The sequence below is a fragment of the Helianthus annuus genome, chromosome 1, assembly GCF_002127325.2.
Source record: "Helianthus annuus cultivar XRQ/B chromosome 1, HanXRQr2.0-SUNRISE, whole genome shotgun sequence".
Lineage (NCBI taxonomy): Eukaryota > Viridiplantae > Streptophyta > Magnoliopsida > Asterales > Asteraceae > Helianthus > Helianthus annuus.
Window position 1 is genome coordinate 103364529 of NC_035433.2, and position 10689 is coordinate 103375217.

Sequence of the window (10689 nt, forward strand, 5' to 3'; positions counted from 1 at the left end):
ATTTTTTATGTATGGTCACAATTTTTTTTGTGTGTGGTTGTATCTCATTTTTTACGGTAGAGGACGAATATGTTGACAAAGGCACTCGCAAGGATCATGTGCATCACTATGAGAGAATTACTTGATGTTCAAGACTTACAACAACAAAAGGATAATCGGGATTGTTAGGGGTTGGGTGGGGGGGGTGGGGGGTGATGTAAATTCTAATTATTACAAATTCAAAGGGTCTTATTGTATTGGTAAAAACATTGTTTAGTTTGTATATAAGCTTGTCTAAATTAATTATTGGTAACCTACAAACACGCCTCCATACGAACGCACATCAAGAACACGTTGGGTCACAAAGAAAGCCGATGGGTATAAATAGGTTTAAGGATTCCAGGTCTGTAATATCAAGTTTATGTTAATTTCAATTCTTGTTCCGTTATTCATTGTTCTAGAATCAAGTTTCTGAGAAGTGGAAACTAGATTCGAACATGACACAAGAAGGGAAGCATTTGGTGAACACTACACTATCACACATGAGCCAATAGTTTAGTTAAGTTAATACACACTTAGTATTACACTTCTAGTTCTTAAGACGTACTCACTTCTAGCATCAAACAAGCCTTCAAAAACTAAGGACTCCCAACCATTTAAGCAACACACAAGGCTATATCTTTATTACCAACAAGAAACAAAGGAGGCGAACCAAATTATTTAACCACTTAGTTAACTTGTTCCTTTATTCTCAAAATCCTACAAGCATCAACCATCTTCTACTTCCTAAGAAAAGACCATGGACCCGTTCCTGTTCCCATCCTGCAAATACACCCACCACTTAACAATCATAAGAGGTCTTTTTTATAAGTTTGATGCCCAAGAATGTTACCTCCATACGCCTGTGATAGCACGTAATCCCATGAAAATCGACAAAGCGAACCATATTCCAACAAAACCAGCAACTATGTTCAAACCAAATAATGATCCAATGCTCGCAACAGACACTAGGATCTGACAAGGCAAGTAATAGAAAATGAAGTCGCTTTATAAGTAAACTGTAGATATGATCAGCTACACTGTTCTTAAACCGAAAGGACAGGAATTTCAACCATGGAGTATGCAGAATAAGCAAAGTCATGTGCCCCGAAGTTAACTCCATCAAATATGAATGCTATTGAATTGATGGTTTGTGTGCCAGCAACAAACTAAATAACAAATTTAAATGAAACGCTGATAATCATAAATGAAACACAGAATGGAAGGGATATGTAGTTGAAGGTTGGAGGATATATACCGGGACACCCATGGTTATGATGTGCTTCACGTTTATGTCTTTGGTGAAAACACCAGAACCAAATTGCAGACCAAGTCCTATTAAAAGTGTGACTCCAAGTCCCAAAACAAATCCCATCTGCAGAAAGATTTTTTCATCAATATATAGAAATTTTTGGATTCAACCAAGTACTTCTAGGCTTCTTATTAAAAGTTCTTGTACATACAAGTATTTCGCTACCCTTGTAAGCGAATCATGCAAGTATTCTTACAATGTTTTTTTTGTTGGTGTGTCAAGCGAACTTGGCAAGTGTGCTCGAGTGGAAAGTGAATTCCATAAGAGTTTTTCATCAAACTCTATGGAGTTCACTGGCGAGGATAGTATACATCCTAGAAATACAATATATATATATTTTTTAAATGCCTAGAGGTTCATAACTCAATCCTAAAGCACCTTGTAATCCTAAAACTTCTCAAGAAATAACTAGAATCATCGTCATGTTACCTGCAATACTCGGGTTGCGGCTGCCGTTGCCTTTTCATAGTTCTTTTCAGCAAACGATGAAGCGATTATGGCCTACCAGTGAGATGGTTAATGCATGCTTGAACAATGTTCTTAAGTATAGGATTCAAGGTTTAGGGTTTAGAGTTGATCTAATATGTATTATACAAAAGTAATACTTAAGGTGTTAACCTGTCCAGCAACGGCTAAACCATCTGAGAGCAGTGAAGAGGTCAACCAGACCTGTAAGCAAATTTGAAATGCAGCCATGGTTGTTGCACCCAATCTCGTAGCCAAGGATGCAGCGAGTGTAACGGGGATGGTTGCTGCTATGACTCGAAACAACAATAGCGAACCTGTGAAGCACAAACGTATTAATTTCTATGGTAATATCAACTACGAAAGAACTGAATCAAGTTTCCAAAGCGTACCACTTCTAAGAAAGCGGCTGAACTGCAAAGACTTAATGCTCAGAGGTAGTAGATTAACTTGTTGTATCAACTTGACTAGCATAATTAAGGATATCAAGTATCTGTGAAATCATAATGGTGTTTAGTAACATGTCAAGGTGTAGCACCATCTAATCTGTGAATTTCAAAGAGTGATTACTGGGAAAGAACATGAGCAATAGCTGCACCGCTAACACCCAAATTGCAAGTGAATATAAGAAGTGGATCCAAGATTACATTCACTACATCGCCTGCAACTGAAGTAGAATACAACATGCGCGTGTTAGAACCTTAATCAGTGGAAAGCGAGCACATCATATCTAGATGATGATAGAACTGAAGTTGCTATCTCAGACAGCGATTTAACTTTATTCATTTGAAGTTGCTGACTTCATATCATTTAAAAAATGACCATTTTTTACAAAGTTTGTTGTGTGGTATAGAAAAAGGGATGTAAGAGTCATACCGGTGGCATATAAAGGGGTTTTGGTATCTTTGAAACCGCGAAAGACTCCTTGAATTGCCAAAGAAAAAAGAACCGCGGGAGCTCCTAGTGATCGTAGTGCCAAATAATGGTATGCCGGTTTTAGCATTGGAGAGCCCTATACAAAATTATGTGCTTTCTATAAGAAAATGCGACATGTTTGTTGGAGTGAATGGAATTTACTTACGGGTTTAACTCCTGACAAACTTAAAAGTGGTTTGGCAAGAAGTGCAAAGAAGAGTGTTTCGAGAACACCAAGCGCTAAACCGAACAACAACGCTGTTGAAGCCGAAGGGATATTTCTTTTCGGTATCTTAACATTAGGCGCATTCGTGTTCTGATGATCAGTAATATCTGTAGGCTCGCATGAGCTTGTTTTAGGATCTGATTGACAATAAAATCGCTGTAAGTGACTAATGCACAAATATCACAAATTGATGTTTTTCTTTGTAAAATATAGAGGTGGCACATACAAATTCAAACACTAATTCATCAAGAACACGATTTGGGTGTTCGTCCATCACTCGTATTTATCTCTTTACAAAAGGTCTTAGTTAGACCTACTCTCCACTACCGAGCGAAAAGCTCGGAGGGTCGACCGCCCCTCCCGCCCTCACAAAGCTACGCCCTTGGGCCTAACACTTACTGTATTTATATTTCTATAAACAAGTATTATAAACTATTTACTATTTAGTATTTCTATATTATATCGTATCAAAAAAATATAATTATAAACTATTTAATATTTAGTATTAATGTACACAAACTTATAAATATATTGTTTGTAAAAAATGTATACACATTCTTAGATTTAAGTTTATAAAAAAGTTAAGCATCACATAAATATTATTTTTGTAAATTAAGAAATTTATTTTATAAAAGTTTAACATGTTCATATAGTTATTGATATATACGATGTTTGTTAATTTTTCACAATGTAAAAGTTTAACAAGTTCATATAGTTATAGATATATACGAAGTTTATTAATTTTTCACAACAAAAGAAAAATAATTAAAAAGTGAAAGGGACTGACACCGCATCTGGGACCTCGTTCGTCAACATAAGTTGAACAACTTCTTCAGCCACACAAGGAGTCACACAATGCAACATTTCTCCGTCCGTCAGCGGCCGGGTGGTATCTATGGGGGCGTTAACGATCGTGTAACTGGTGGGTGTGTTCTAGGTGGGATTTTGATGGTTCGAGTTGGGTGGTTGGTTATGGTAGACGATGATTCTTAAAGCATTTTAATTAGAAGTTTCACGGTATCTGCTACAATGTGTTAACCGAGGCTCTATCCTACGTGTTAGTTGGTTTTAGCAGATCAAGTAGTAACAAATTATAAGTTTGTTATTAAAGTCAACAACAAACGATGTAAATTCTTGAAACTTTTAAGTATTTTGTCCTTTTAATCCACAAAAATCTTAAAATCATTACATATAAAAAGTTAAAATTTTCATTGTAATAATATAGTTATTATAGTAATCAAACATTTTCTTAACAAAATGTGTTTTGAATCAACTTATCCAACCTTGTGTAAAAAAGTTACCATTTTATCTATTACCTAAGGCTCATGACTTGTGTATTTTGTTCTAACAAAACATATCAACAATGGGTTATTGGTCTAGATCATAATGAACTACAAAGGTGTACCGTCTTCAGGTGTAGCAGACTCCTTTTGGTCGCCCTTTTCTTTCAAACCATCATCCGAGTTCCCAACTACAATCTCTAGCGCCTCTCCTTTGGTTGACACCTTATCGATATAACCGCTCTTCATCTCCTCAGCCTCTATCACCTTTGTGTTGATTTTTTCTATCGTCTCCTCCTCAGCAACAAACGACGTTGTAATACTAACAAGTGGGAATATCGCAACTTTTGAAACTTGATTAAAAAGCGCGATTGATATTCCAACAGCAGCAATCTCCACCGGTCCTGTATTAAACCATAAACAACATTAGTTTGTGACACTAGTTCAATTCCTTGAGCTAAGAAAACGTACCTATACGGCCAATGTAGATGGTGTCGATCAAAGAAGCAACGGGGTCCGCAGCTAATGCCATGGTTATGGGTATAGCAATCGAAAGTATTTCACGTCCAAGTGTGTCCAACTTGAGTGCAATCCTATGGAGACGAGATATATGTAAACGAACATAAGAATTTAAATAGCATGTTACACAATGGCAATTTGGTAAAAAAGAACATAACTACCTATAATCTTTGAAGAAAACAAGGATTGGAAAGTTCCTTTCTGCTAGTGTTGAAGTTGAAATACCGTCCATAGCCATAGTAGAAAGAAAATTTAGGTACAAACTGCATGTAAAGCAGACAGAACTTCATATCAGTGTGCTAATAGTAAGCAAGTGTTCTGTATAGTAAGTTGTGCTAAACGTAACCAGGTTTTTTTGGAAGACAAAGAATTTAATATAACAGCAACTACTAAATATACCACTATTTCTTTATTAAATTATAATTCATATCCACTATGAGTTGTGCTAAATGTACCATTTATCATATTGTTTTTTTTTTTTTTTTTTTTCTGAATTTGGCGTGTGTGTGGGGAGGGGGAGGGGAGTTAGTTTGTTTTAGCTTTTCTGAAGATGAAACTTTAAGATAATACCAAATTAGAATTAGAAAAATCAAAGCGGAGTTTCGAAAGCCAAAAAATAATTGACAAGTATGTTATAGAATATATATACTATTATTGTTAATATGGGTTTGTTGAATGGTTAGAAATTATACTGTTATTGTTGAATGGTTTTAAATTATACTCTTATTAATCACTAAATAAACTATTTTTGAAGAATACTTTTTGGTTCACATTTAAACACTTTACAAAAGAGTATAGAAAGTGAAAAATTAAGATAGAATTCTAAACCAATATGATTAAATATCTTAGGGGGATGGGGCGTTTTCTGCGGTGGTTGACTGAATTTGAACGAAAAATCAGTGGAGTAGGAGGCTGATTTTCAAAATCCAAATCAGGGGGAGCCAGACTCTTAAAATCTAATATTTTTCACTAAAATAAAATGAAAACTTTCAGAAATTTTCAATAAAATTAACACTACAAAATGAAAAAACAAGGGGTTTGGGGAAACCGTTGGCCCCTATGAAGCTTTGCCTCTAGTTCTCAGGTACCCACTACCCAACCGGTAACACCGCCGCCGGTGTACCAGGTAGGGGTGTTTGGTAATGATGATTGGGAGGTGTTTGGTGTGTAGGTAGAAGAGAGATAGAGAGAGACATGGAGAGTAGAGAAAGATTCAAGTAAAAGTGATAGGATCCATGATTTAGAATATTGTAATCATCTGTTAAAATGTTTTATGATGGTATTTAATAACAACTAGTCTTAAGTCCCCGCGTTGTGGGGCGGAGACATAAAACCGTGCTACCATCGTCGCGAGGTAAGAGGCGTAAAAACCGTGATAATTAAGTAGCAACCGAACGACAACCAAAACCGAGAAAAAACGTAATGTAAACAATAGATTTTTTACACCATGTGACTCACTTTATGTAAAAAGTAAATAAAGTCGAATTTATACCAACGCATTTAGAAAGTCGAGGGGGTGAAAAACCCTCGAAGGACCAAGTATGACTACCAAACACCATACTAAGTAGCAACCGAACTACGACAAAATCAAGAAAAAAAAACGTAAAATAAAAACTAAAAAATACGAAACTTATTTAACTTTTGTGGCAAAATAGTTAAAAAACCAAAATTTTGTTACAAATTAAATAAAAACCATAAAGTTAAAAAAAAGGCCACAAAAACAAAGAAAAAAAATGCTACTATTCGTTACCATCTTACAAATTAATACATATAGACAATGAGATAACAATACAAAATTTGTGGAATTTGGATTACATCATTGTTTTAGTTCGATTAGAATACAAATTAATACATATAGACAATGAGATAGCAATACAAAATTAGTGGAATTCGGAGTACATCAGGATTCCACCCCATCATCCTTATTGTTTTAATTCGATTAGAAAACAAAAACTTTAATTCGGTACATCTCTTAGTCTTAGGGGGATCGGGGCACATTCAGGGAGTCTCTTCGGGGACATGCTTGCCGATTAGGGGGGTACCGCCATCAAGGCGGTGAGGTAGGAGAGAGGGAGGAAATCGGTGAGAATTCACCGAAGAGAGAGGGGAGGAGAGAGGGAGGAGTGGACCAATGAAAAATTTCCTTTTTTTTAAATAAAAAACCAAGTGACCTAAGAGGGGAGTGCCGCCATCAATTTAGGGTGTTAGGAGAGTTTAAGAGGGGAGTTGACGTGGCACACGAGGATTGGTTATGCGTAAGAGAGGGGACTCCCCTCTTAGGGTGTACGGGGCACCCTTCGGGGACCCCATCGGTGACCCAAAACCCCTATTAGGGGGGTGCTGCCAACCTTTAGGTGAGTTAGAGAGAGGGAATGAAATGGGTGAGTGGTTGCCAAAGAGAGGGGAGGAGAGAGGGAGGAGAGAGGGTGAGTTTGACCAATCAAAAAAATTTTTTTTTTTTTTTTTTTTTTAAAACCAACTCCCCTAATAGGTGAGTGCCGCCATCAAAAAGGGGTATTAGGGGAGTGTTAGAGGGGAGTTGACGTGGCTTATTCTGGTTGGTTGTGTGTAACAGGGGGGACTCACCTAAGAGGTGAGCACCCCTTACACCCTTAGAGAGTGCCCCTTACACCCTTAGTCAACCTTACATGAAATCGATTAGAATATTCTTGTGTTTTAGGACATCAAAAGTATAGGGTGCTACTTTAGGTACAAAAATTTAGGTACAAACTGCATGTAAAGCAGACAGAACTTCATATAAGTGTGCTAATAGTAAGCAAGTGTTCTGTATAGTAAGTTGTGCTAAACGTAACCAGGTTTTTTTGGAAGACAAAGAATTTAATATAACAGCAACTACTAAATATACCACTATTTCTTTATTAAATTATAATTCATATCCACTATGAGTTGTGCTAAATGTACCATTTATCATATTGTGTTTTTTTTTTTTTTTTCTGAATTTGGCGTGTGTGTGGGGAGGGGGAGGGGAGTTAGTTTGTTTTAGCTTTTCTGAAGATGAAACTTTAAGATAATACCAAATTAGAATTAGAAAAATCAAAGCGGAGTTTCGAAAGCCAAAAAATAATTGACAAGTATGTTATAGAATATATATACTATTATTGTTAATATGGGTTTGTTGAATGGTTAGAAATTATACTGTTATTGTTGAATGGTTTTAAATTATACTCTTATTAATCACTAAATAAACTATTTTTGAAGAATACTTTTTGGTTCACATTTAAACACTTTACAAAAGAGTATAGAAAGTGAAAAATTAAGATAGAATTCTAAACCAATATGATTAAATATCTTAGGGGGATGGGGCGTTTTCTGCGGTGGTTGGCTGAATTTGAACGAAAAATCAGTGGAGTAGGAGGCTGATTTTCAAAATCCAAATCAGGGGGAGCCAGACTCTTAAAATCTAATATTTTTCACTAAAATAAAATGAAAACTTTCAGAAATTTTCAATAAAATTAACACTACAAAATGAAAAAACAAGGGGTTTGGGGAAACCGTTGGCCCCTATGAAGCTTTGCCTCTAGTTCTCAGGTACCCACTACCCAACCGGTAACACCGCCGCCGGTGTACCAGGTAGGGGTGTTTGGTAATGATGATTGGGAGGTGTTTGGTGTGTAGGTAGAAGAGAGATAGAGAGAGACATGGAGAGTAGAGAAAGATTCAAGTAAAAGTGATAGGATCCATGATTTAGAATATTGTAATCATCTGTTAAAATGTTTTATGATGGTATTTAATAACAACTAGTCTTAAGTCCCCGCGTTGTGGGGCGGAGACATAAAACCGTGCTACCATCGTCGCGAGGTAAGAGGCGTAAAAACCGTGATAATTAAGTAGCAACCGAACGACAACCAAAACCGAGAAAAAACGTAATGTAAACAATAGATTTTTTACACCATGTGACTCACTTTATGTAAAAAGTAAATAAAGTCGAATTTATACCAACGCATTTAGAAAGTCGAGGGGGTGAAAAACCCTCGAAGGACCAAGTATGACTACCAAACACCATACTAAGTAGCAACCGAACTACGACAAAATCAAGAAAAAAAAAACGTAAAATAAAAACTAAAAAATACGAAACTTATTTAACTTTTGTGGCAAAATAGTTAAAAAACCAAAATTTTGTTACAAATTAAATAAAAACCATAAAGTTAAAAAAAGGCCACAAAAACAAAGAAAAAAAATGCTACTATTCGTTACCATCTTACAAATTAATACATATAGACAATGAGATAACAATACAAAATTTGTGGAATTTGGATTACATCATTGTTTTAGTTCGATTAGAATACAAATTAATACATATAGACAATGAGATAGCAATACAAAATTAGTGGAATTCGGAGTACATCAGGATTCCACCCCATCATCCTTATTGTTTTAATTCGATTAGAAAACAAAAACTTTAATTCGGTACATCTCTTAGTCTTAGGGGGATCGGGGCACATTCAGGGAGTCTCTTCGGGGACATGCTTGCCGATTAGGGGGGTACCGCCATCAAGGCGGTGAGGTAGGAGAGAGGGAGGAAATCGGTGAGAATTCACCGAAGAGAGAGGGGAGGAGAGAGGGAGGAGTGGACCAATGAAAAATTTCCTTTTTTTTAAATAAAAAACCAAGTAACCTAAGAGGGGAGTGCCGCCATCAATTTAGGGTGTTAGGAGAGTTTAAGAGGGGAGTTGACGTGGCACACGAGGATTGGTTATGCATAAGAGAGGGGACTCCCCTCTTAGGGTGTACGGGGCACCCTTCGGGGACCCCATCGGTGACCCAAAACCCCTATTAGGGGGGTGCTGCCAACCTTTAGGTGAGTTAGAGAGAGGGAATGAAATGGTTGAGTGGTTGCCGAAGAGAGGGGAGGAGAGAGGGAGGAGAGAGGGTGAGTTTGACCAATCAAAAATTTTCTTTTTTTTTTTTTTTTTAAACCAACTCCCCTAATAGGTGAGTGCCGCCATCAAAAAGGGGTATTAGGGGAGTGTTAGAGGGGAGTTGACGTGGCTTATTCTGGTTGGTTGTGTGTAAGAGGGGGACTCACCTAAGAGGTGAGCACCCCTTACACCCTTAGAGAGTGCCCCTTACACCCTTAGTCAACCTTACATGAAATCGATTAGAATATTCTTGTGTTTTAGGACATCAAAAGTATAGGGTGCTACTTTCTACACCCCCTATTTACTTTTTTCACCCCCTATTTCCTTCTGAGATTTATAAGTAGTGCTTTTGCTTCTTGGACACGTGTTTCAAGAGTTATTATATAGTTACTACAAGTGTTCCCAGAGTTATTATACCATCAATATTTTATTTCTTGAAGATCTAGTAACGTAAGGAAGATTTAATTCATATAAAACAATTTACTAAATAAAATGTAAACATTATGTTTGTTAAACTAAAATAGTAAATAATGCATAAATATGATTTATTTAAACTAAGAAACAATAATGAAGATATAATTTTCAGTACACATTAGTTAGAAACAAAACTAATTACTTTAGAAAAGTAACATGGACATAAATAATATAGAAATTACTCTTATATTGAGATCATGTTTTATTTCATTAGGATTGACCTATTTCTATCTTTCAAAGAGAACTTAGCCCTCATTGAATTAGCCATCATCTTCCTTTAGCTTCTTATACTTACAATAAGCTTTTGCTAATGCTTTACGGATATATGCTATACTTAACACATTTGATATACGTGTACCGAATTAAATAACCGTTGAAGTTCCTAGATGAATTTCGCCTTTGAGCCTTCTAATGAGAAGTTATGATGTTTACATTCTTACTCAAGCTTGAAGTGGAGAAGAAGGACCCAACACGCTCATTAGGACATATTAGAATCTGAAGGGCTCTTTCGATTGCAATGTTTTTCAAGATTCTCGTATCTACAACATAGATCCTTGTTGCAACAAGTAATAAGTATTGCAACCGAAAATCTAACTTAAA

The 10689-nt window shown here is 36.2% G+C and overlaps 1 protein-coding gene across 1 annotated transcript; it reads right to left on the reverse strand.

The window, feature by feature from the left end:
- Positions 1 to 758: 758 nt before the first annotated feature.
- On the reverse strand, positions 759 to 4973 carry LOC110927456 (protein DETOXIFICATION 42). The gene is made up of 13 exons (XM_022171081.2): positions 4897 to 4973; positions 4688 to 4809; positions 4342 to 4620; positions 2877 to 3073; positions 2672 to 2807; positions 2366 to 2462; positions 2188 to 2288; positions 1949 to 2112; positions 1760 to 1831; positions 1277 to 1393; positions 1092 to 1187; positions 872 to 993; positions 759 to 801 (listed from the first exon to the last, which is right to left on the reverse strand). Exons 1-13 carry the CDS (start codon positions 4971 to 4973, stop codon positions 759 to 761), a joined length of 1623 nt encoding a protein of 540 aa, XP_022026773.1.
- Positions 4974 to 10689: the final 5716 nt, after the last annotated feature.